The 27,167-nt window shown below is 42.5% G+C and overlaps 3 protein-coding genes across 4 annotated transcripts in view; 1 reads left to right on the top strand and 2 right to left on the bottom strand.

Moving 5' to 3' along the window:
* Window positions 1-27,167, top strand: part of PARD3B (par-3 family cell polarity regulator beta) — a gene marked incomplete at its 5' end in the record, with an annotated part of 1,039,339 nt that overhangs the window by 6,604 nt on the left and 1,005,568 nt on the right. The window lies entirely within an intron of this gene.
* On the bottom strand, window positions 17,429-19,414 carry LOC309825403 (phosphatidylinositol N-acetylglucosaminyltransferase subunit Y; the record flags this gene model as incomplete). The annotated part of the gene is made up of 1 exon (XM_082658935.1): window positions 17,429-19,414. The coding sequence occupies one exon, from the start codon at window positions 19,412-19,414 to the stop codon at window positions 19,199-19,201; it is 216 nt and encodes a 71-aa protein (XP_082515061.1). The 3' UTR covers window positions 17,429-19,198.
* LOC309825401 (protein preY, mitochondrial-like) lies at window positions 19,511-19,896 on the bottom strand (the record flags this gene model as incomplete). The annotated part of the gene is made up of 1 exon (XM_082658933.1): window positions 19,511-19,896. The coding sequence occupies exon 1, from the start codon at window positions 19,853-19,855 to the stop codon at window positions 19,511-19,513; it is 345 nt and encodes a 114-aa protein (XP_082515059.1). The 5' UTR covers window positions 19,856-19,896.

Raw genomic sequence — 27,167 nt, 5'->3', positions numbered from 1 at the left:
ATATAGTATGTATACCAGAGATGCTCGTGAAATTATATCAAATTTCACATCGTTTTCTTTCATAAAAATGAAAATGACCTTGTATTCAACACAATGTTTTGTAAGTTTGAAATCTTTAAATGTGGTGTCGTTTTAAAAAGAAAGTCTAAATGCGACTTTTCTCTTGATTACCTTCCAGTACCTCATCACATCCACATGTGCTGTAGGCAGTAGCTTAGTGGTCCGTTATATCTGCCACACTGATTGTCTTTAATAGCAGCTTCAAATTCTGACACTTTGTAGAGTTTTGAGACTGAGTGCTTGGCAGTTCTGGATTGTCAGTGAAGGGACATCATATGTTTTTGTTTCATGAAGATTTGTGCCATGCTGTCCCATATATTTGAACAATGTTTGATTTTCAGCATTTTATTCATTAATTTCATGTGGATTTTAAAAATGATTGTGGACTATCTCAATTTGGGTGGATCCGTTATTTTTTAATTTTTATTCTTTATTTTTTTTTTTGCGGTACGCGGGCATCTCACTGTTGTGTCCTCTCCCGTTGCGGAGCACAGGCTCCGGACTTGCAGGCTCAGCGGCCATGGCTCACGGGCCCAGCCGCTCTGTGGCATGTTGGATCTTCCCGGACCGGGGCACGAACCCGTGTCCCCTGCCTCGGCAGGCGGACTCTCAACCACTGCGCCACCAGGGAAGCCCGGATCCGTTATTTTTGAAAGGCACTGTATCTGCATCTTGGGGCTGCCGAATGAGGTCTGCCTCCCATCTCGGGGCCCCACTGTTCTTTTGCTTGACGGACTCTCGCTCTTTGGGTTGCAATGAGATGGAATTGTGGGATACCAAGAGGACAGGATGTTTAAAAAGGTTTCACTCTAAAGTGAGTCTCTATCAGATGCAGTGCCAAGTATCATCCAGGTAAATATGCCCCGTCCTGCGCCTGTCCTCTGCCTCGGGTGAGGCTCTTAAACTCATCAGGTGGTCCTGGGCCCTGGAGGAGGAGCTGGTGGGGCATCACTTGGTGATGGAGGCAGATAACAGAAGAGATGTCTGCAACTCTTTGGCTAGACCACTCTCAGCAAGACCAGAGAACCACACTGGCAGGGGAAATGATCAGACCCATTCTGTTGCTTCATGTGAGGCAGAAGTTAAGGGTATGTGGGGAGCTCTGATAATAGACTTCTGAAACCTTTTTGGGGAGACCTAGAGCAAGTCTCGCTACTGTTCTTTATTTGAGACACGAACCCTAGAAAGAGTAACCTCTAAGCAAAGATGGGCTTCTGACAAGGGATGTCTAGACATAATTTGTACTCCTCCCTGTTTATAGATAGGTGGCCTGTTTTGGGGAAGGGATGTGGAGAGAGTGGGGTACCTGACTTAAGAATGATGGGTAATGACTGCAACCTCTTACTTGAAAAAGTATGTCGCGTATTCAGCGAGGCCTTAGTCAGAGCCCCCAGTAGTGGATGCTTTGCTACGGTTGCTTTTAACAATCCAAATGTCACTTCAGAGAAGATTTTACGGAGTGACATTGGGTCAAGCATTGTGTTTTGTGCTGGAGATATAGCATAAAATAAGGCACAGTCCCTGCTCCATCAGTTTTACAGACTAAAAGGGCAGAGAAAAGAATGTAAATAAGCAACACAGTGTGGTAGAGCGGCCCTGGGGTGGTGGACAGAGGGAGTGGTTGACTTTGACTTTGGAGCGAGGAGAGATGGGGAAGTCATGCTGGTTTCACTGGGAATTATACCTGGGCAGGGAATGGACATCTGCAGGGCAGTAAGGGTGGGGAGGGTACTGGGGAGACAGCGGGGGAGAGAGAAGCAGTCTGCCTCTGACTGAAGGTGTACCAGGTTTCCGGGGGTGTGGGAAGAGAATGGCATTATGGAAAGTTTCCTCAGGCTGACTGTGGGAGGGAAGGGGAGGAAGGAGTCTGTAACGGGGAGGCCGGGTCCAGGCCAGGAGGCCTTCACTATGACTGCCTTAAGAGCATGAGGACCCAGTGAGGCGCTCCGGGTGGGGTGGTGATAGTGTTTGGTTTTCTTTTCTCTGTCGATTATCCTGGAGGATGGAGACAAAGGGAGCTGGGACTGGAGGTGGAGAACTGGTCCACGCCCTGGCTGTGGAAGTGGAGGCTAGACATATTGAAGCAGAAGAGGAAATGGGCTTGGAAACTTCAGGGGCCAAGAAATGAGACTTAGGAGCCGACCCTCTGTGGCAAGGGAAGTATGGGTGGAAATGAGGGAGAGGGAGCCGCCTGAGGCTTCCCTGTTCACCATTAATGGACAGTTCAGTGACTCCACCTGCATTCCAGGCATTGCGGCCTGGGGATCCGGAGACCAGTGGGACACGGTCTGTGCCCTCCAGGAGCCCCGTAGGTGGGGGTAGGAGAGGTGGGAGGCTGAGCGTGGACGGGAGTGTTTGAGGGCCCAGCTGAGATCATAAATCATGAGTTCATAAAAGCGCCAGTCTTTTGCATCAGCGCTTTGACATTGGATTAGAGCCTTGATTCAAGATTGGGATTGAGGGCAGATGTGGAAAAAATGTGGCGTCCAGAAATAAAAGTGGTCAGACTGAGTTGATGACGGTGTGAACTGTATTGATGGCTTCCAGACTTTTGTGATGGAGTCACAGTGGCTGAAAGCCCTCTGTTTGCCGCTCCAGACCCACGCCTGTGACCTGGGAGGCTGAGCAGTGTAAACTCTCCTGCTATCTGGTGTCTCGTTGGGGTCAGCCATGGGAGAGGTCCCAGCGCGAGGCAGCTCCCTTCTTGCCAGGTCATTGTGGGTCAGCGGCTTCCCGTTACCAAAGGACACAGCTCCCATCAGGCAGCCCTCCCTGCATGCCTCTCTCCGCTGTATTGCATCCACTCCTTTCCGTGGCCCCTTGGGTACCAGGTGATGGCAAGGCCTCAGTACTTAGGAGTGCTATCCCTTAATGTTTTCCCTTAACCCTGGGCAAACCTTTATAAATAGTTTCTTTATTAAAGTTCTAAGTGCCTAATTTGAGCGAACCATCTGTTTCTTGCCAGGACACGGACTGATAAATACAGCAGTAATGGTTTTTCCTTTATGACCCAGTACCCACAACACATGTATTCAAATGAAATAAGTTTCAGGAGGATGCTTACCCTTATTATAAATGATGCCCTCTTATTTTTTATTCTATTGTTTTTTAAAAAATGTAGTTGGGAGATACTGAATTGATTTCACTGCCCACTAATGGGTTAGGGACCATAGTTAGAAAACCACTGGGTCTACCTGATGTTTAGGGAGTCCTGGATGGATCATCAAGTCAGATGACTCTAGAAATCTCCACAGGGTCCCATTGTTTTTCTGGGTTGAGATAAAGTGTGAGGCTGAAGATAAATTCCTAACATCAGGTATGTGTTAAAAGGGTTTAAATTACAGTCTGTGGGCTTTAATGCCAAGTATCTCATACAGATAAGATTTATAAGATCTTGACACTTGTGAATGGCCGGCACGTGAGCTCAGAGTCACCTTGGCCCAGAAGTTCAGGTGGCTTGATAAAATCTTGGAGAAGTTGAAAGAGTTTCACTTGCCCTCCCATATTTCTTTCATCATGACATAGTCGTAGTATTGGTAACTTTAAATATTAGGTTCTGGATTACTTCCTTTTGTAGCAGAGGGTTGAGGAAATGCAAGATGGATAAATAGTCCTTGTCTGTATTTATAGGCACATTTATAGAGACTCAGTGGGCTTGAGTTTTGACAGCAGTGTTTGATCAGAGACATTTTCCCAGAACCTTGAAAAAACAAAACTGCACTTCAGAAATCTCTAGAAAAAAAAACAAAACAAAACTTTTTTTTTGGTTGCTCCTACTAAATTTGCATTTCAGATCTTTCTGCCTTTTCTTTCACTTTTGTCTGTGGGTGAGCAGGGAGGGCTACGTGGGACTGTGACTATGGACAGTGAAGCCTTCTGTTGCTGTATTCGTTTCCTAGGACCACAGTGGCAAAGTACCACAAGCTGGGTGGCCAAACCGGGTGGCTTAAAACAACCAATTTTTTTTCACTGGGTGGCTTAAAACAACCAGTTTTTTTTCGCAGCTCTGGAGCCTAGAGGTTCAAAATCAATGTGTTGGCAGGCTCATGCCCCCTTGGAAGCCTCCAGAGACGAGCCTTCCTTGTCCCTTCCAGCTTCTTCTGGGCCCAGACATTCCTCAGCTTGTGGCAGCATAACTCCAGGCTCTGCCTTCATCTTTACATGGCCATCTTCCCTCTGGGTCTCTTCTCTTCTTATAAAAACACAAATCACATCAGATTAGGGCTCACCCTAATAACCTCACTTAAGATATTTACATCTGTAAGACCTTGTTTCTAAATAAGGTCACATTCACAAGGTACCAAGGGACTTCAACATAGCCTTGGGGGGCGGGGCTGAATTGTTATGTTCAGCTCATAACAATTGCTATTCAGTTTAATGCATTTTAATGCATTTTCACTGCTTTTACAATAAGACATTGAGAAAATTCTGTTGATTCCCTGTTGCCTTCCCCATAGTGTTGCTCTCTTTGTTCCTCAAGTTTTTGCTCCAAAATGGTCCACAGATAACTTGCTTCCTGTTTTATTGAGAAGTAAAGGTCTTTTGGTCTGATATCACTTGCTGCTACCTTCACTGCATTTCAGCATCAATGCCCTTGTTCTTAGCTGCCTCTTCAGGTACCTTATTGAGACTCATGTTTGTCTTAAATTCCACCTCATCCCACGCCCTTTGTGTTCTGGTTTCCTCGAGCATTGGTGAAGCCCAGGGGCTTGTATGAATTGAATTCCTCTTCAGTGTATAATTAGAGAGTTTTTGAGCACCTGTTCTGTGCCATACACAGTCCCTTTCCTTCAGGGCTTCACAATCCAGTTGGAGAGACGTGTATACTTACTGAAAAGAAAGCAACAGCCAGGGGCCAGATGAGTTCTCCACGCATTAAGGGAGAGAACTCACAGTTCCCTGGAATGGCCCGATGTGAAAAATGGATAAAATCTAGATAAATGAAAGAAGGGAGAGGGAGAGATAAAGGAAATAGGCACATGGAAGCAGAGTTAGAGGAAATAGATACATTGCAGCAGTTCTCAGACTTGCTGGTTTCAACGCCCTTATTGACTCTTCCCTTTTACAGGACCTGAAAGAGCTTTTCTATGCAGATTGTACCTATCTATATTTACCATATCAGAAATTAAATTAACTGAGAAATTAAAAAATATATTTAATTGATTTAGGATAACGATCCCATAACAAGATTACTTGTTGTCATGAAAATAACTGTATTTTTCAAAGGAAAAGAAAAGATTTATTGAGAAGAGTGGCACCGTGTAACGTTTTTGCCAGTCTCTTTGATGCTTGCTTATTAGATAGCTGGATTCTCAAATGTGCCTGCTTGCTTTTTCACTCTGTTGCAATATGTTGTTTTGGTTGAAATATACGAAGAAAATCCTGCCTCGCATAGATAAGTAGCTGGAAGAAGGAGGAGCATTTTAAAAGCTTTTCCAGGTGCTTATAGATAAGCTTTCTGTATGCTACATGCAGATCCGACAGTGATGATTTGTTTCTATTTTTCTTCCTTTCTCATACATTTATCATATCACAGTTTCTATGGGTCAGGAACCTTGGTACCACTTAGCTGAGTCCTCTTCGAGTCTCACCAGCTACGATAGAGATGAAAGCTAGGCTGCATTCTCAGGAGGCTTGACTGGAAAGAATCGGATTCTGAGCTCACTCAGGTGGTTGGCAGTATTCATTCCTTGCAGCTGTAGGACTGAAAGCCCTAGCTTTTACTGGCTATGAGCTGGAGGCCACTCTCAGCTCCTAGAGGTCACCTTCCTTTCCTAGAGGTCACTTGCAGTTCCATATCATGTGGAACGTCCCATCCTGGCTGATTACTTCATCAAGCCAGCAAGGAGGATCTCTAAAGCATGATGGCTAGCAAGACGGAATCTTACATAACGTAACATAATCATGGGGATGACACCTCAATAGGGTTTGGTTTCTTAAAGATTAGTTGTAATGTGGAATCTGAAATCATGCCAATAAACTTTTTGTACTCTGTTATAATTCATTCATTTGTGTTGTACTTTGAATAGATCTTCTATCCATGTGCGACGTTCTAACATCATACATTGGTCATTTGGAAAACATTGGTTCACTGAGTTATGCCAATCTCCCAAATGTTAGCACCTTTAGTTATACAATTTCAAAACCACATACATTGACATTACCGTCAATTTCATCAGCAAAGTGTAAGTATTGGGAAACTATCAAGCTCACAATGGTTGTTACAGTTTTCTAAAATTTTAATTTTTCCTTTATTATTGGCAACAAATACAGTCATTTGTTTTCCACGAAGTGCTCAGGTTCACATAATTTATTCTTGATGTGAAAAATGCCAAAAGGTGAAGTATGATCATAGTTTGTCTGTCGGTCATTCTCTGAAATGAAAATGGTGCTCCATGAAAAAAAACAGTTAGTTCAACTCAACTCGATCAATCATGAGTGCTTTTGCTGAGGTAACATTGCATGTCATTATGCAGGAGTGCTTTATGTGGACTTTCTAATCTTCACATCCAGTGTCAAAAAGATGTGAATCACGGGTCAAAAATTAATAACAGTTTTATTGCTTCATCAAGGGCATTCTTAAGTTAAATTGACCGTTTTTTTAAAAATGCAAATGAGTGAGTGGCACTGAAGAATACAGGGATTTCTAGTACTGTTACTGCCTTGATTCAAGCTAAGGCACCTGCCATTTTACCCACCACTGCCTTTGCACCGGGAGTGCAAGCGTCAACATACTTGTTCCAAGGATAAACTGTGGGATTCCAAAAAGTTATTCAACATGTTGACTGTTTCAGTGCTAGTGTTTATTGTCAGGCATTCACATACCAAAAAATTCTTCAGTTAATATCAGCACCAAGTAGTCATCTCATACAAAAGAAACAGCAAGTTCAGTTACCCCTGTAGATCAATCCATGTGTAAGACAAAAGTACAATTCTACAGATGGGATATTAACTCAGTCTTCACACTTGTAGCCAGATGTCTCATTTGAGGAGTTCCAGTGTCATTGGAAACTGGCACTGTCATACCTTATTTTATTTTATTTTTTTTTAACGGACTTATCCAGTAGGCATGCAGCAGTCTCAGTTGCATAAGGCTTTCTTAGTTAACTAATGCAGTACAATAGCTTACCCTGGAAAGTGCTTCAGTAGCTTGTTTCATTTCTAGTTTGAAAAGCTGTTAAAATGTTTGGTTTTTAAAATGTTCACTATGCCTGTATTTAAAAATATTCACTTCCTTTTTCTTTAAATTCTAGGTGCTTAATTTCAAAATGATACTACGACTATTTGAAAATGTTCTGTTGCACTAGACACAATAATGTAAATTACCAGTATCTTTGAGGTCGAAGAAATGATAACTTTCATGTTTTTGTCTATTCACAGTTTTGCACCTTTTTTTTTTTTTGGTAGAGTTTTCCCTTCTATGAATCAGAGACCTCTGGTGTGTCAGTTTCATCTTTTTAAAAATATCCTTAAATTTAGATAGTACAGCTGTGGTGGGTTGAAGAAGGAGGTTTTCTAATCCCCCTTTTTTATATGTTGAATTTTTTATTGTTGTAAAATATACCTAACATAAAATTTATCTTTTTAACTGTTCTTAAATATACAGTTGTGTGGCAGTAAGTACATTCACATTGTTGTGCATCCGTCACCACCATCCACCTCCAGAACCTTTTCATCTTCCCAAACTGAAACTTCATACCTAGTAAACATTAACTCCCCATTTCTCCCTTTCCCCCAGTCCCTGGTAATCACCATTCTACCTTCTGTCTCTTCGAATTTTACTATTCTAGGTACCTCATGTAAGTGAAATCATACAACATTTGTCCTTTGAGGCTGGCTTATTTCATTTAGCATAGTGTCTTCAAGGTTCATGTATGTTGCAGCCTATATCAGAATTTCCTTCCTTTTTAGGTTTTAATAATAGTCAATTGTATGTATATACCATACACCACATTTTTTTTTTTTTGCTTCTTGATTTTTAAAAAAAATTTACTTAACTATAGGTGATGTACAATATTGTGTTAGTTTCAGGTGTAGAGCTTTAGATTCTTTTCCACTATAGGTATATACCACGTTTTATCCATTGTTTATCTATTCATCCATTGATGGACACTTGGGTTGCTTCTACCTTTTGGCTATTTTGAATATGCTCTATGAACATAGGTGTGCAAATATCTGAGTACTTGCTTTCAGTTCTTTTGAGTGTATATCCAGAAATGGAATTGCTGGATTATATGGTAGTTTTATGTTTAATTTCTTGAGGAACCACCATAATTTTTTCCATAGTGGCTGCATCATTTGCTATTCCTACGAGCAATGCACAAGCATTCCAATTTCTCCATATCCCTGCCAACATTTGTTATTTTCTGTGTGTGTTTAAAATATTATAGCCACCTTAATGGGTTTGAAGTATCTAATCTCCTCTTTTCAATCAGTGATCCATCTTTAAATATAAAAATTATACTTTTTTAAAATTTTAGAGTGAAATATTAAATTCTAAGTTATAGTTTGATATATTTGAACATTTAGAAATATCCTTGAAAAGATTTAAAATATTACTGCAAATTTGTGAAAGGACAAATAAAATATGTAAATACCTTTCTGGCTTTGGCCTTGTGGAACTCCTGAGAAGGTCTTGATACCTCCAGTGGTGTGTAGTCCTCACCTGAGAACTGTTCACTGGAGTATAGTGTTGGGAAGCATCTTCACAGTGAGTTTAGTCACTGTTTCCTTAGGTGGGTAAAGGCTATTTCCCTTGGTCCACAAATCTATTTACTATATTTCCAAAAAAAAATTCCCCGTAGCCTATACCCAAGATTTTATTTTATTTTATTTTAAAGAAATAACTAATAAAAAAATACAAAAGAAATAAACAGATCAGTTGACATGGAATTAAGGTTGGGAAGGAAGACTGTTTTGTCATTGACTGGGAACGTATTTAGGGTCTGACAACAGAAGGTAGGAATAGATTATGGTCCTTTTCTCGTAACAGAGATATTTTAAGTCTGTTCTTAATCTTCTTTAATATTTTTAAAGATAACTTAAGGAGGATATCCTTATCAGTCTTGATATGTAGAGATTTCTCTGGAGCAGAATTTACAAAACTTACTTAAAACATTTTAGCTATGTTGTTAGAATACCCATTGGCATTTGGGGCATTCTACTGTTAGTATGCTTAGAATAGGAAAATAGCAAACAGCCTCCCTGGATTAGATGACTACAAGAAATGATTGAAATTTGATTAACAACAAAAAAAGACAACAAAAGTTAGGGACACTGTTTTGTATTTTATAACCCAAAGGAACATATCACTATTTCAAATAACATTCCAAAGATATCAGTATTTTTAAATGGGAGTATTTTTTTCATCAGCCATCCACTGTACATTGGGAGTGGTGGTGCTGAACTGGAGCTTCACCTGAGGTTGGGCAGCCTCACCTTTTTTGCTTTCACTGCACAGTTTACATGTTTAGACTCTCTTAAAAGGACCTTATTTAAATATCACTAATTGGCTGCATGTGTACAGTTCATATCTTTTGTTTTTTTACAATACGAAAGGTGGTGATCATTCATCTTTACTTTATAGTAGGACATCTCTTTGCTACGATTTAGATGCTGTTTAAAAATCACCATGCCTTTCTGTAACTCTGCTTCATGGAGAGTAGATTTGTTACAAATGTGTAAATAATATTGTGGATAAATATTAACATATAGGTTGAAAGGACAAGATGTGTAATAGAGCAGTGATCATCAGATGATAGACACCCATGTGATTATTAATTGGAGAATGTGGAGTGTGGACCTTGGTACAAATTGAACATCCTGCAAATGGAGCGAACAGTTTTGGCTGGTGTGCCTGACATTCTTGGTTATGGTTATGTTGCTTAGGTGGATAGTTGCATAATAAGATATTTAGTACATGTCTTTGCAACTAAAAATGGAGAGAAATTTTAGTTTGTTCCCTTCAGCTTTCACATCATGAGGAATACAGTTTCGAATATTACTTTAGATTATTCCATGCAGTGATGATGAAAATGAATTGGGAAGGGGAGCCGGTGAGAACACTAAGAAAAGTCCATGTTTGGGCAAAAAGAGACAAGATGATAGTTAATGTGGGAGCGCTTCTGTGTACCTTGGGCCACTTGCTGCTGTAACCTCGAAGATCAAGAGATTAAGCACCATTACAATAGTGTAAAAAACAAAACCTTTTCCCTGCATGTTTGCCATGATTTTCTGTCTTTGGCCGGCAGTACTGAGTTGAGATGTTAAAGTGAGTGGTAAAGTTTACAATGGGGCTACACGGGGACTCAGAGTAGCGGTTCGGGTGATCGTAGGACTGGGGGCTTGTCTGGTGCTCAGTGCTGAGGAAGTCAAAATATTGGGCCTCTTTTGAGAAGACAAAGTCGGGAAGGGGATGAGATCTTAGAGATGAAGACTATAGTATGTACAGTGAAGCAGTGAGCTCAGATCCCTGTGTGAGAGAGAACTTTTTGTACTCTGAGTGAGGCAAACCTTGTCCCCAAAGAGTGTCTGGTACACTTGATGAATTCATTACTCCCAAGAGGTGGTGTAGGTGGGAAGTAGAAACAATTTGGCTGTGTTTAGGAGGCAGGGCCAGGCCATACCTTACCATTAGGGTTGATGTTGGAAAGACAAGTACACTGCTTTGTGCCTCTTTTTATGATGAGCCTGGCAAAGAACAATGGGTAGAATGAAGTCTGACAGCTTCTTTGTCATCCTCATAAGGATTATCTCCATCTGGCTGGAACAGGGGGTTCAGTTTCCGAGGACAGGTAGTTGAGAACATTGTGGCTTTAGAACCTTGAGAATGTTGAGAGTCTTGATTGCCTGGATAGGAGTTTTACTCAAAGGCAAGGGAAAGCAGTGATCATGACATGGTAAAGGCAGTCTTTTTAGGTGGATTGACCAGGGCCCAGTGTACGGGGTGGATTGGAGGGGAAACACTGAAGATCAAACAGTTAGCTGTTGTAACTGAGACACTTAAATCCTGTTGGTATGAGCTCTGATTTCTGTATGCTTTGTTTCTACTACTTCAGGCAATATTTTGGAGTAGAACATCTACTCACTTAGACTGGCTGGCCAAGAAAGTCAAACAGCTTCATTGTGGGCTTTTGGGAGCAGTACTGCATTTGGTGTCTGGGGCCTTGGGGTGTAGCCCAGCACTTCTGTTAATGTGAATTACCTCTGAAACCATGGGCAAGGCCTTTGAATCTCAAGACCTTGGACATAGAGTAGCTTACTTCTAAGGCTCTCCCTAGCTATTGTTTTTTTTTTTTTTTTTTTTAGCGTCTCATTTATGACTTGCAAATATACATTTCTAAGTACTCACTTCTACAGGTTGCCAGGGAGTGGTCTTTTAGGGGCCTCTGTTGATGATGTATGATGAATAAATGACTCATGTAAAATTAACAGCGTATATTTCCATGCAAACAATTTCAGAGCCCTAACTCTCTCTTAATAGTTATCACTTCCTTAAGTAGGGTTAAGCCCTTGAAATTTTGTTTGCATCTTTAATTTATTTGAAAAATGAATTTTTCTGAGAGATACATAACTCATCTCCTCCTTGAAAGCAAAATGCTTTGTTTTGTTGTTTGCTTGTTTGTTTTAATCCATCATGATGCCTTAAATAGCACTATGCATACAGAAAGCACTTAATAAACATATGAGTGAATGAGTAGCTAGAGCATAAATTTCCATTCAAATCAAATTATTATGAACTCTGAAATATTGAAACATGAACTAATAAAGGTTCAGGCCTGTGATATTTTATTACTTCCCTGAATTAAATAATGTGTTTGTAATGATTATTGCTGTGGCTACATGTAGGTAGAACTGAAAAGGTCAGACTGGGGCCAGGAAAGGTCTCCACAATGTACTGCTCTAGGACAAATTAGTAGGAGTTCGTTCATAATCATATAACTTTTATTCTCAGTGCAGAAAGGAAATGTCATTTTCCAGAGATCAGTCTTTGAGTTCCCTCATGGATTCAGAGCAGTGCCCTACACTTGGGGAGGGGGAAACAAAGTCAAGAGTTTAGAAGTGACAGGGGTCAGTTACATAGAGAACAAAACACTTTGTCAGTTTTCTGGCCAGAAGGAGAACACTTTTCCTGACTAGAGATGATTTTTGAGATGAAAGCTTTCCAGGATACGGGATTCCTGGTGTCTGTGTTAGTTTCTATGGGAGCCGGAGACCAGAGGATAAGAAGAGAAGTGTGAGGGAGGGTGAAGAGGAGGGTGCCTGCAGTGGTATGAAGGGCGGGTAGCAGACATTGCTAGGGGAAGGTGGGGGAGGAAAGCGTGCAGCTGGAGGGGAGCTCCTCATTGTGGGAGGAAGCTGACCTCTGTCCACATCTGTAGCCCTGGTCCTTATATCCTAACCCAGGACATTCACTGATGTCATAATGATAGGTCTGACCCGTGGTCAGCAGGAATGGGGATGTTTGACCTATGTTTTAAGACACTGCATCAGAAGTCAGTTAAAACAGATAATCAGATATTTAATTTCTTTTTTAGAAACACTTCTATAAACACAATAAGTGTACCTTTTTCTTCCTGACAGTACCTTAGTTGTTTGATTGGCTGAGGAACTGAGCTAAATAGGCAGATGCTCCAGAACTGTTTAAATCTTGTGCATAAAAATCATAAAGTCAGTTATTCATTCATGGAACCAGTGTTCATTGACTGGCAAATGTGTCAGAGACTTTGCCAGTCAGTGGAGGTACAGTAAAGATATTATCTGGTTCCTGCCTTCTTATCTGGTTCCTTTCCTAATCATAATTAGGAAATTATGATTCTGTCTGATGGTGCACATCACCTAGAAAGCATCATGTCTCAGACAGGACCACTCTGCTTGGGGGGTTGGAATTTTAGAAGCCCTCCTAAAACAGATGAAACTTGAGATTTCTCTGCTGCCTTAAATTATTGCTTCAAAAATCTTCTTTGGGTGAAGCCACAGAGACCATGTGTTCACACAGATGACCGGGACAGCCCAACTTGGCTGGTTGCTGTACCATTCCGTCCTGTCTGCTCTTCCATCTTCAGTCCTGGGTCATTTTTTGCCTCACGTATGATACTGAAGTGAGATATAAGAGACACTCTGAAATGGACCCTCCACCCTCTGCAATCTCCATACTTTCTTTATCTACACTGGTTTTCACTGGCAATATCTTTCCCACTAGACTCCTTTGTGGTCATGATAATGATAGTGACATTGATGTTGGCGGTGGTGGTGATGATAATATCTAACATCCTTTGAGCATTACTCAACACCAGACAGTGTATATGCATTATCTCATCTGATGCCTACAGCCTCTGAGATGGGGGCTGTCAATCTCTCATATCTTACCACAGATGTCATTGAGACTTAGAGAGGTTAGATGACTCTTCCATATCAGTCATCATCACAGTGGAATAGGTGGTCACTTGTCTGTTGAGTGTTGTTGTTGTGTTTTTGTGTGTGTGTGTGTGAATCTGTGCATGTAGTTTACATCCTTCCTCCCTGCCACATGCTCAGCTACTACATGCTTTTGTTTGTGGTAAGTACAAGATAACTGACAGATTCTGCTCTGTAAGGAGATTATGGTCCCTGTTTTTTCATTGCTCTGGTTTGCGTGCTGGCAGAGTGGTCCCCGGATGCCCTTGGGTGCTAAGGTATTGAAATGCAGGTCACCATTTGTCCTTCAGCCTGCTCTTCTGCCTTTTGTTTTGCCATCACTGGCTCTTTTCTTCTCTTTTATCAGGAGTCTCTAGCTCAGCACTCTCCGTTGGCTTCTGCTCTTGGGTATCACCGCTTACATGCCTCTTCTGTCACTGTGGCTAATCCCCAGCCACTTTCTGCCACTGCTGACTCCTGCTGAGCCCAGGTCGACTGCTCTTTCTACTTCTCTTTTGCTCTCTTCCTTCTCTCACAGGGTCTCCAGTGTGTTTAGCATCCACTTCAAGAAGCTGGCCAACTGGGCATTTGTTTTGCTTATGAACTGACCAGACATTTCGTGTCAGAGAGTCCTATTCTTGGCCTTTCTTCTGAGCTTTATCCCTGGGTGGCTGTGTGGGTCCAGGAATATTAGTTGGTCTTCAAAGGTGGTTGCTTGTTTGGTTGTTGTGTACAGCTCCCAAGTTGGAGCTGTTTAAGGACCACAGTACCAGAGATGATGCTTTACTGTATTCATAACTGTTGATTAGGAATAAAACAAGTTATCACTTGCCTAAAACTTTATTTTCATTTCTGTGCTGTCTTTTTAAAAGAAATTATGACAGAGTTCTTTATGAATCCCAGCTACCTCATACTTTGTTCTTAATAAATCCTGCTTGAATATGTGGATTTTGTATTTTAACTCTGACATTGACGGAATTATTCTTCTTTCCAATGGGCATTTTGACTCAACCTCTATTGTATGGATACTTAACACTCACAAGAGGATAAAGATTCCCGGCTTTTACACAGTGGTTTGAGTTTCAGCCCCTGGTGTGGGGACACCTCAGTTTGGAGAGGAAGAAGCGTGACACAGTTTGCAATTGTGTGGACTCTGAAGTGAGATTAGCTAGTTCCAAAAACAAGCTGTACTATGTCTTAGTTGTATGACCTTGGGCAACTTACACTCACTGTGCCTCAGTTTCCTCATCTGTAAGATGGGGTTATAGCACTGATATGAAGGACTACATGTGTTCACATTCCTAAAGTGCTTAGAGACTGCTGCATGTACACTAACAGCCTAAGTGGGTCTTCAGTGTAGTGTCCATGTTTCTCAGGTGGACTCTGAACAGGTCCTGCAGTGGCGTCTATTCCCAGTACCTAGTGTAAGCCCTCAGAAGTCTGTCAGCTACATACATGAGTGTATAAAAACATAGCAAACCTTTTACCAAATCTCCTTAGTCCTTTACATTATTTTTTATTGAATAAATTGTTCTTCTGAGCTTGTTTTCTACTCTGCAAGTGACTCTGTTTTAGTTTCTGAGTTTTCATTGATTTGACTATGATTCGTTTGTTGACATTCTTTCTAGCTGTCCTGGGAGCAGTCATTAGCCACAAGAAGATTCACTTAGCAATTTCACAGGAACTGGCTTTGGTTCTGCGTTGTCCACCAAATATAACTTATCTAAGACAAAAACGTGTGTGGTTTTGTTATAATCTATATGTTGTTCCAGTTTCTGAAATTATGAAAATGGTCATTCATTACGGGATGTCTCCTAATGCTTTATTTCAAGTGAATTTATTCTTGGTTAACAGGAGCAGTTGTGACAAGCCCCTAAAGTATTGATTGCATCTTGCTTTTTAAATTCTAGACATAAAACCATTCCCATGAAAACCTAAGTTATAAAGGACTTAAAACTATTTAAATATGGCATGTAGGCTTCTTTTTAGTTCAAGGGAAAATGTAGGTTATTGATCCTCTGAAACCCACTGGCGCTAAGAAAGCAGTTCAAATTGGAATCTTCCATTGGACATTTGTTGATATAGATGAACGGGCATTTTCCCCTCCCTTTGGTGTGAGATGGACTTGAGTTGGAAATGTTCTTATGAACGGGCATTTTCCCCTCCCTTTGATGTGAGATGGACTTGAGTTGGAAATGTTCTTGAATGACATGGTACTTGAGTCTAGTGTCATCACCATTGGAGATACAGGACCACGCCTGCTCTCTTCCCAGCTCTTTTTGGCTTTGATGCTCACCAGTGCTTCTTGGGGCCAGGGCCAATTTCAGCACAGTGTCTGAGACCAAGAATAGTTATGCTCATTTGATTTAACAGTCTATTCACCTGATTAGCTCAGTTCGTGGTCTTGGATAATACCTGCCATTTAGTAAAATCAGTCTTTGTTGGCCCTGTAGATATAGGCCCTGTGGAGATCCAGGTCTGTTAATCCTACCCCATGATTTCTTTGGCAGTCCTGGCCCATGTTATGGGGAGCCTTGATAGCTGGCCCTTAGTTCCTCTGTTATTCCAGTATTGTATCCCTCATTTTTTTTTTTTTTTTTTTTTTTTTTTGCGGTACGCGGGCCTCTCGCTGTTGTGACCTCTCCCGTTGCGGAGCACAGGCTCGGATGCGCAGGCTCAGCGGCCATGGCTCACGGGCCCAGCCGCTCCGCGGCATGTGGGATCCTCCCGGACCGGGGCACGAACCCGCGTCCCCTGCATCGGCGGGTCCCCCTGCAGGCGGACTCTCAACCACTGTGCCACCAGGGAAGCCCTGTATCCTTCATTTTATAATCTAGGTCATAGCCTCTTATCTTCTGGGCTCCTTCCCCCAACCACTCTTATTTTAAGGTCCCTAAAGTAGAAACTAGAATCTTGTAGTTAGTAACTCCGTCCTGACGCCACCTTTGGTCTGATTTTGAATATTTGACTCTTTAAAGTCACACAGTAGCTTGAGGCCCCCTACAGAGAATGACTGGTAGGGCTTGCCTCCTGCCAGCAGCTGGGATGCTGCTAGCTTTGAGGACAGGACTCCCTTAATCTGTGCTACAGCAGAAGTTCCACACAGGTCTCCCTGGGGCAAGATGTATAGTTGAATGTGCCTCTGTGGGATCTAGGGCAAAAGAGGGGAGATGACAGGAATGGGAAACAGTATCTGAACTTACTTTTCATACAGCAATGTTTGTTTTGTAAATCAAGGAATACTCAGCATTGTTGCAGCACACTTCCTTTCTTAATAAAAAATGAAGTGTTAATCCTGCATATCTGAAGTTGATGCTATAGGCCAGTGGGACTCAACATGACATGAACGGGTGTCTGTATGTGTGACATCAATGTGCATGACATCAACATGCATATCAGTGGGGAGGGGTGTATTATATAATGGAATCACCAGTGATGCTTTTCTACAATTAACACGTATAGTTTCTACCCCCAGTCACCCATTCAGTTTCCCAGGGGTAGTGGCAGGTGTTTGAGTCATCATCAAGCTCTCATATGCTTTCCTTTATGGTGTATTTGGGCTGTACTCATGGTGGGTCATAGTCATTGGCCGTGGATCATAGTAACAATAGGAAATATAACTAATATATATTGAGCAATTAGTCTGTGCCAGGAACTTTTTTTATGGGTATTTTTCTTTTGTGCTGAGTTAAGGCACTTGCTTGACAATTCTAACATGACTATTAGAATTTGAAATATAACTTGACTATATATGTTTATATATTCACATATGTATTTATTCAGGTCATGAATCATTCTTTTTCTTGGGGTGGGGTAAATAGGCTTTGTAAATTGATAGAGTGTATTGTTTTTAGTTCTGCTACAGAAATCAAAGTACTTCATTTATATATTCTTTTTTTTAAAAAATATTTATTTATTTATTTAGTTTTTTTTTTTTTGTTTTGTTTTTTTTTTTGTTTTTTTTTTTGTTTTTTGGGTAACAGCTTTATTGATGTACAAGTCTCATAACATATCGTTCAGCCATGTACATTGTACAACTCAGTGGACTTAGTATAGTCACAGAATCGTGCAATCATTGCCACAGTCGATTTCAGAACACAGTGCTTGTTTTATCAGCAAAATTCTTTCATTTACACTGACCATAGTGAGATTTAGGGCAAATTAAAAAGAAAAACAATGCCATTTCAGGAAATGATGCATACCTCTGTTGTCTTCCTTGTTATTTGTATATTGCCATAGAGGAGGTTTTTTTTTGTTTTTTTGGCTGCATTGGGTCTTTATTGCTGCGCACTGGCCTTCTCTAGTTGCAGCGAGCGGGGGCTACTCTTCGTTGTGGTGCGTAGGCGTCTCATTGCGGTGGCTTCTCTTGTGGAGCACGGGCTCTAGGCATGCAGGCTTCAGTAGTTGCAGCACGTGGGCTGAGTAGTTGTGGCACGCAGGCCCTAGAGTGGGTGGGCTTCAGTAGTTGTGGCGCACGGGTTTAGTTGCCCCGCGGCATGTGGGATCTTCCCGAACCAGGGCTCGAACCCGTGTCCCCTGCGTTGGCCAGCGGATTCTTAACCACTGTGCCACCAGGGAAGTCCTTGCCGTAGTTTTTAAAACATGACTTGTACTACAGTATATACATTGAATTAATGCAACAGGAAACACATCCAACCTCTTGTTTTAATTGTCTTTTGAAGGGGAAGAATCACTATCTAAAGGTTCTGTTAAACTACTTTAAGGTTCTATTAAGAATCAGTTAAGGTTATATTCAGTTCTTAGGTTTCTTAAGGGTAACTACTGAAATATTTATGTTACACTTCTGAAAGAGTTATTGTACTAATCAATCTTGTTGAAAGTTCTGGAAAATCAGGAACTATTAATGTGTAAAATGCTCATGCCCTCAGTAGTGCTATTTAAATAGGTCTCCTGTGGCAGGAAAATAAACTGAAATGTGCCTCAAAACGTAGCCCTCAACTCAATAGGACATAATCAGCTATTTGCACATCTTTCAACCCCACCTCTACCTCCAGGGGCACATATTTTCCTGGGAAATTATTCTATTTTGGCTATTATGTGTCTCTCTAAAATTCTAAGTTTAAAATTTAGAATATTTTACATTTTCTCTTCCTTAGACTCACACTCTAGTGACCAAAGGGGATAAAAACCCCACAAAACTACAAATTGTTTTATGGGAAATGTCAATATATTATTATTAATGTAAGCATGTGATGCCAAAGAAATGAAGGTAATTTTACAAACTCCGAATTTTGGCAAATACACGGTTTCCATTTTATGACAGTTTTATACCACATTAGTTCAAATGCATTTCTCTACAGCTGCCCCAACAGAGCGCCTCTGGAATTATTTCAGTCATCCTTAACATGTGACTTTACCAGACTCTGAATGTAAAATAAACGTATAAGATTTCAAATTAGTAACTTTTAATTATGAATGGGATAAGAAATAAAGTCATCAGATGATGGCTGGGGCTATTAATTTCCAATGAGACACTTTGCTGAAATGTTTCTCCTGATACCCCAGGTATAAATAAGAACCTTCAAAAAACAAGGGCAGAACCAAAGTACAATCAAGAAGCCTCTGCAGCTTAGGCCTCCCCTAGTCCTAAACCTCTGACAGAAGCCAGGCAAAGCATCTTTCGTGCAAATTCAGTGGGTGTCCAGTATTTCCATGTAGTTGGGCTTTCAGAGGCAGACACTCAAGCATATCACGAGGATACACCATCTTGGCTCTGGCTGTATTAATTATGCCTGAAGAGTTTAATACCCATCCAAGTCCAAAGGTGGAAGAACACATAAACGGGTATGGTGATCGGCAAGAGCAGACTGTAGAAGCACAGGCTGGCTGTGCTAGTGCAGCCCTGTGGGAAGTTGTCTTCCACGGAGGCCGAGTATAACAGCCCCGCTAACGAGACCAATGGAATAAGGACAGTCAACGCAGGAAGAGACAGAAACATTCTTCTCCTCCACTTATTACCCGCCACTCTGACTTCTTAAAAGGTGGGTGGTATTTAGAAAAGTTAGTTGTGTGTGTTGTCGTTTTTAAGTATGATCTACTGCTGCTCCATTTCTTCTTGCTTCTTACTTTGACGTGTCATCCTAGCTGCCTGTGGTATCATATTAGGAATCCCATCAATAATTGGATAGGCTATTCCTAACTCTTCGTTAATCAATTCATTTGTCGATGCTTCATATCGGAGCGGCTTCTTGGAGAGCGGGCACACCAGGAACTCCAGCAGCGCTGGGTCGAAGGCGCGGGGCGGTTTCCGCGTCCGCTCGCTCTGGTCTGGGGACGGCCGCGACACCGACGCGTGCACACACCTCTGGGCGACCGCGGGCGGCTGTGCGCGTGTCCCCCGCAGCGCTGAGGCGAGCCGGCCGCAAACTGCGCGCGGCATGGCCTGGCAGCCCGCGACCGGGCCACTGCGCGCCCGTGACCACCCGCGCCGCTGCAGGCGCTGCCCGGGAGTCCTATTTATTTAGTTTTGACTGTGTTGGGTTTTCGTTGCTGCACACAGGCTTTCTCTAGTTGCGGCAAGCAGGGGCTACTCTTCCATGCGGTGCGCGGGCTTCTCATTGTGTTGGCTTCTCTTTGTTGCAGAGCATGGGCTCTAGGCGCGTGGGCTTCAGCAATTGTGGCTCACGGACTCAGTAGTTGTAGCTCACAGGCTCTAGAGCGCAGGCTCAGTAGCTGTGGCGCACAGGCTTAGTTGCTCCGTGGCATGTGGGATCTTCCTGGACCAGGGCTTGAACCCGTGCCCCTGCATTGGCAGGCGGATTCTTAACCACTGCGCCACCAGGGAAGTCCCCATTTATATATTCTTAAAATGCAGGCTAGAGCTAACAAATATCTATTAATACTATTTATTAATACTTACTATCCATGCCAAATGCTTTCATTGTATCATTCCATTTAATTCTTGCAAAAGCAAAGGACAAATGGCCCTTGAAAAGCACAGGTTTGAACTGCAAGGGTCCACTTATATGCAGATTTTTTCAATAGTAAATGCTACAGTACGGCATGATCCGTGGTTGGTTGAATGTGGATACAGAGAAACCATGGATATGGAGGGCAGATTATAAGTTATATACAGATTTTCAACTATGTGGAGGGTCACTGCCCCTAACCCTTCATTATTCAAGGGTGTCAGCTGTACTTCCAGTTTTACCTCCAATCTACAGATGCGGAAACTGAGGCATAGAGGGTTTAAGGGATATGATGATAGTAGCTAGCATTTAATGAGTGCTCACTACCTGCTAGACACGTTCTAAATGCTTTGCTTTGTTTACCTACTTAATCCTCACAACAACTGCATGAAGCGTTTACTGTTGTCCTCACTACTTTATAGGTGAGGAAACTGAGGCCTAGAGGGTCAGTGCCTCGTTCATGGTCATCTAGGTGGCAGAGCCAGGTTCCAAGCCTAGGCTACCTGATCCCATTGCACAGTGACCCTGGAGTAGAATGGGGCTTTCAACCTAGCTCTTCTGTCTCAACATCTCTTTTCCAGAGCTGCATTGCCTCCAGTTATTTAAAGGCAATTAAAAATGATGGTTAGCAAAGCGTGACAATTTGTTTAGATCCGTGGCTCTCAGTTGGGGGTGGATTTTGCCCCCCAGGGACATTGTGCAATGTGTGGAGGAATTGTTGGTTGTCACCGCTAGTGAGAGGCTGCTCTTGGCATCTCCTAGGAGAGGCCATGAATGCCACACTAACCCTCTTCCAGCACAGAGGACAGTTCCCCCACAGCAAAGAATTATCAGCCCAAAACGTCAGTGGTGCTGGGACTGTGTTTTGAATAGTACCTTATCTCTTGGAGGAATCAATTTCTTTTGTTCAAAATTATGCAGAAGATAGTTTTAGGCTGGAGAGTAAACAGAAAAAGGGGGTGGAGCTGGGAGGGTCTTGGCTTGGAGGACACTCATCTTTGAGCTGTGTTCATTCTTATTTTAAAAGCTGTGCTTGAGGGGATTCATAGGATCACAGACTCCAGGTTACAGGATCTCTCACCTTCTGGAATGTAGGAGGATGATATCTTTAAGTCTATTCTTATAGCTGGGCTTGTGTCTCTGGGCATCTGTGTGGTGAACACTTCTTTGTAGGTAATTCGTGTGTGTGTGTGTGTGTGTGTGTGTGGTGTATAAGAGTGACTTCATAAAGGGTGACTTCTGCTAGAATTCAGAACACAGCAGGTAATGTGCATACCGAAGAGGTAAGAGCATGAGTAATTCTTGTCTCATGAGAAAGATATAAACTAGTTTATTATAATGATGTAATATTTGGGTGCTTGATTTATCATCCCCATTTCCAATGATGCAAAACCGGAAAAGGACTAAACAGGTTGTAAAAATTCAAAGTGGGTCTTTGAAGTCTGGCCTTTTCCCCTAAGCAATCAAAGTGTCACTTTTGTTCTGATAGTTTTCTTCTTTTTTTTAAATTTTAATTTAATTTAATTTAATTTATTTTTGGCTGCGTTGGGTCTTTGTTGCTGTATGCAGACTTTCTCTAGTTGGTTGAGCGGGGGCTACTCTTCTTTGTGGTGCGCGGGCTTCTCATTGCAGTGGCTTCTCTTGTTGCGGAGCACGGGCTCTAGGTGCGTGGGCTTCAGTAGTTGTGGCACGTGGACTCAGTAGTTGTGGCACGTGGGCTCAGTAGTTATGGCTCGTGGGCTCTAGAGCGCAGGCTCAGTAGTTGTGGCACACGGGGTTAGTTGCTCCGTGGCATGTGGGATCTTCCTGGACCAGGGATTGAACCCGTGTCCCCTGCATTGGCAGGCGGATTCTTAACTGCTGCGCCACCAGGAAAGTCCCATTGTTCTGATAGTTTTCTGTTTGTGGAGGTTTCCACAGATCATGGTTGAGAACTCAACACATGTACCCATAGAGGGGAAGTTTGGGAAGCTTTCGATGTGTATCCCATGAGAGAGGTCAAAATCTGGGAAGATGTGACTCTCTCAGATAACAAGGCAGAAAAGTCTCATAATAAAGCTGTAGACTCGGGCTGCAGTGCCCCTGAGGAGATGAGGATTCATGTGTGTGCTGAGCAGTGGGGACCCAGGGTAGGAAGCGTTGTGAGGAAGGAGGTGGCCTTTGAACTAGATCTTGTTTTAGGAGAAATTTAAGAGTAATCCAGATCGAGTACCAGCCTAGGCAAAAGTGTGGCCTTTTTAGGGCTGGCTGGGGAAGGGAGATGAAAGGAAAGCTTCATCATCACAACAATAATTATCATGGCTGCCGCTTATTGAGTGCTAACTCTGTCAAGGCACTAGTCTGGAGGCTTTATGATAAACCCATTCAAGCCTCACAGCCATTTCATGGGGTTGGTATTATCCTTCACAGACAGGAAAACCAAGACCTAGCAAGGCCCGGTGTCCTGTCCATGGCCACAGGGCTCTTGTGGGCCCCAGGCAGCCCCTGGGCAGCAATCCATCCCGGTTCAGGCTTGGCAGTTCTCTGTGTGACTGGGGGGTGATGTAAGCAGAGCTGTGCTGTGGCAAGATGAGCATGCTTCTGGAAGAAATGCCTGTGACACACCTTTCTGTGCCATCAGAGTACGTTTGGACTTTGTTTAAGGAAACTGGCTCTGTTATACTTGGTCTCGTAGGAATTCTTGGAAATTTTGTGACCTGGGAAATTGGACAAGTACGATTTGAGGTGAGCTAGCCAAAGTGATTGATTTGGGCATTAAGTGTGAAAGTGTAAGTGCAGACTAAACGGATGGTAATTAGTACCACACAGCTTTCCTCCAGGAGAGTCAGGGCAAGCCAGACTGGAATGTGTGGCTCTTTGGGTTAGCTGTGAGGATATAACCACAGCGCTTTCCTCCCTTCTACCTCAGTAGCTCCAGTGCAGGGATGAGGGAGTGGAGGGGGAAGAGGTATCTTTCCTTGCTTGACCATAAAAGCTAAGGTTACTGTACAGTCCTCCCTCTCCTAGATTTTATACCATTTTCCCCCCATCTCTACCCTCATGACAATGAATTGAAGTCTAGGGTTTGGTTAGAAAAGTAACAAGGTAATATTATATCAAAAAGTTCCTGATATTTATTTGTGCTTCCTTGAGTGACTCTTCTCTGAGGTTACTTTATTATAAGAGAGGTATGTAATTTGACCTACAGGCTCGAAGAAAATTCAGTTCCCTTCCTTCCTTGTTCATTCATTCATTCATCAAGCGTGTATAGAAAGCTAGTCCTTGACCTGGAGATGCTCATAGTCTAGACTCTGGAGGAAAAAACAGATGTGGGAACCAAGAAGTACACTGGTGCGGGTGAAAAGTGAAGGGAAAGAAGGTGGAGCAAAACGTCATAAGCCCCTGGAAGGAGGGAGTTCTACTAGAGGGAGAGGGGAGGGGGTAGGAGGCAACCCTTATTAGTTCTGGGGAGTGTTTTCTCTATTTTGTTTCATCCTCTGTCCCAGACGGACACCCTGCCCTTCAAATATGTGTTTTTTTCTCCTCCTCATTTCCCCAGAGTGAGTTTCCCGGGTAACCCAGCAAGATGCCCATCCCCCTTCATTCTCCCTGAAGGCTCCTCTCTCTATTCTTCCCCATGACTCACACCCAGACCGTACCCAGGGCTCACTGCCTTCTTCTGAGACTGGTGAGCTTCTGCAGCCTTGCATCTTTCCTTTTCTCTGTCATTTGACCTTAGCCAGTACTGTCACTTGTCACAGAGGTGACCAGAGGCGTATGAGATATTGAAAGTACTGTACTGGAAAATACGTAGTAAACGTATACAAAAACTCCACTTGGGCAAGGGAGCCTTTTATCATGCTGGTTTGAAGGGCGGGTTACTATACATTCTACTTCCTAGGTGTTGTCTTAGAGTGCCTGTTTTCTTCAAAATATGCTCTGTAAATATTGTTCACACCTGACCCTATTAATTTAGAGACTATAACAGAATTGTGGCCCCTAGGGGAGTGAATGGGGCTCTATAAGAGAGCTGTGATCTTGTCAAACCTGTAATAACAATTTGTGTGACATGTAAAATGAATCCGTTCCATGGAGAGGAGTTAGAGGAATAGGAATCATAAATTTGGAAGCAAAAATGTCTTTTGTTAAAGTATATTTTTAAATTGCAGTACTCTTGTGGAAAACAGATGACATTTCTATCAGAAGAATTTCAAATTTAAGCAGACCAGTTATTCTGCTTTGAAAAGCATATTTCCTTTGCTAAATATCAGATTGTATATTATAGTTATGACTCCCTAATTCTAATAAAATGCAAGCCAGTAGTTGTATCCTAGTACATTTTGTCAAACCGTGAACCATTAAGGACTTTATACACGAGAAGTCTAACCTATTTTAAACCAATTAGTTTAATTAGGAGACAGGTTTGGGGGAACTGGAGATTGCCTGCTGTTACTTCTCTGAGCGCTGTGTTCGTAGGATGGTGTACTCTGCTCTAATGCACGTCTGCTTTTCCAAGGTCATCTCATCTCCTAAAAGGGGTTTTAGATATTGAGTTGCATTTATAAGTAAATTGTGTCCTATCTTTCTACCTTCTTTTGTTTTATTCCACAGTCATTAAAGCCTTGCTGTGTTCTTGTTATGTGTTGATAAATGCTTTGTAATTACTATACCACTAAAATGTTGAACTTGAGTGGTTATATGGGTTTTCATTAAAAAAAACAAACAAACCCTTCTCGCGAAAGAAAGACAGAGTGGTAGGGAAAAATGAAAACTCTGGCAGAAAAGCATAGAAAACAGGAACACGATATGATGGGAGGATTGGGGTGGGTTCTAGGTCTAACAGCCCATGTCTTGAGTATATACTATCTTCCAGATGCTGTGTGAGGGCTTTATATGGGTTCATCCACTCAATCACCACAGGAACTCTGAGGTTGACATTATTTGTATTCCCATTTTAAGGATGCAAAAACTGAGGCACAAAAAGGTTAGTTATCTTGTCCAAGGTTACCCAGCTACTAAGTTGGAGATGAATTTGAATCTAGGCAATCTGATTGCAGCCTACAAAGGTACTGATGGGAGAAGTACCTTGGAATTGCAGCCACCCAAGTTCCAGTCCTACTTGCCACCTCCCAAGTCTGTGATTGTGGGTAAAGCTATCTAACCCATCTGAGGCCGTTTCTGAGATTTGTTAGAGGGTGTAATAATACTTACAGTATGGCGTCGTTGAGAGGCAATGCACGCGAATGGTTTGGCGTGTAGAAGGAGCTCAGTGAATGTGGCCTTCTCTCCTTTCGGTTTTCTATCCTGGGGAAGTGGAGGTGGTAGCTTGCTTGCAGCCTCGGCTTACCCTGAATGACCTGGAGGTCTGAGACCCGTCTTAGAGCTCTGAGAGCCCCGCACAGAGTGCTTAAACACAACTAGAAGCTTTCTGCAGTTTCCTCCTCTCTACTCTTTGGTCATTCCAAAGAGAAGTTTTATTTCTATAAATTCATGTCCACCTAGTTACACTTTTTTTTTTTTTCTTTGCGATACGCGGGCCTCTCACTGTTGTGGCCTCTCCCGTTGCGGAGCACAGGCTCCGGACGCACAGGCTCAGTGGCCATGGCTCACGGGCCCAGCTGCTCCGCGGCATGTGGAATCTTCCCGGACTGGGGCACGAACCCGTGTCCCCTGCATCGGCAGGCGGACTCTCAACCACTGCGCCACCAGGGAAGTCCACACCTAGTTACACTTTGCTGAGTAGAAGACTGCCCTTGCAGTGGTCTGTTTGCTTCCATGTGAACACATGGACAAGCGTGCTTTCCTGAGAGAATGAAGGAATTCTCCCTGGTCCTCTTGACTGTTTTTTTCCTTAGGGAATATATATGTTTACTTCTTTTTACCTTTGACTTTTTTCTTTGGGTTAGTTTTTCCTCCACTCTTAAGAAACCGGGGAAGCAAGTGTTGGGGAGAAAAAATTCGCTTCTACCGTCTTACGGTGTTTGGCTGGGCCTAAGAATTAAACGGACGTAAGACAGATTAACATGAGAAAAACGCACACGTTTTATTAAATTTTTACATGTACATGGGAGCCCTCACAACACAATGAAAACCCAAAGAATGACCAGAGCAGAAAGTTTTTATGCCTTCTAGGCAGAAAAACAATAAATTTGTGAAAAATTGCTAAGGCCAAGGGGTTTGGGCTTGGGGCAGTAAATGTGGAGGTGACTAGGTAGATAAGGGTTAGTTCAGCAAGGTTTGTCTGCCAGATTTCTCTTGGCCCCAATTCCTCATCTCTGGAAATAGTATGTCTTCTTTTCTCTCCGTACAGGGAGGGCACCTTTATATGGGAGTTTTCTCTCCTGCTTCCAGAAATAAAAAGGAGGGTCAGAGTGCCCTTCTTACACCTGCTATTTCTCAAGTGTATTTAGCTCAAAATAATGAATATGCCAGAGCTGCATATTTTGGGTTGATATGCTCAGAACTCCTTCACCAGTTTGAGTGAAAATAGATTGTAATATCTATTTTGATTTTTTTTTGCTTATTATTCTTATTTCCCCCAAGGGTCCTAAGAGTAAGAGGTGATACCCGACCTCAAGGTTTCTCTTCTGCAGCATGAGTAGTATATTGAGATTAGTTTACGAACTTGAGAGCTTGAACCAGGCTTGGATCATGGGGGCATTCCCCATCCCACCCCTCCCACTCTCTGCTTTCCTGATCCCTCCGCTAGCCGTGTCCCTGCCTGTACTTGGTTGTGGAGGGAAGGTTTTTATACAGCTGGAAAGAAGCATCTAACGGGAGCCTCCGCATATCCGTACACGTGCC

The sequence above is a fragment of the Grampus griseus genome (assembly GCF_964374135.1).
Source record: "Grampus griseus genome assembly, chromosome: 7".
Lineage (NCBI taxonomy): Eukaryota > Metazoa > Chordata > Mammalia > Artiodactyla > Delphinidae > Grampus > Grampus griseus.
Note: the sequence above shows the minus strand (reverse complement) of the source record. Positions and strands in the feature narration are given on the sequence as shown.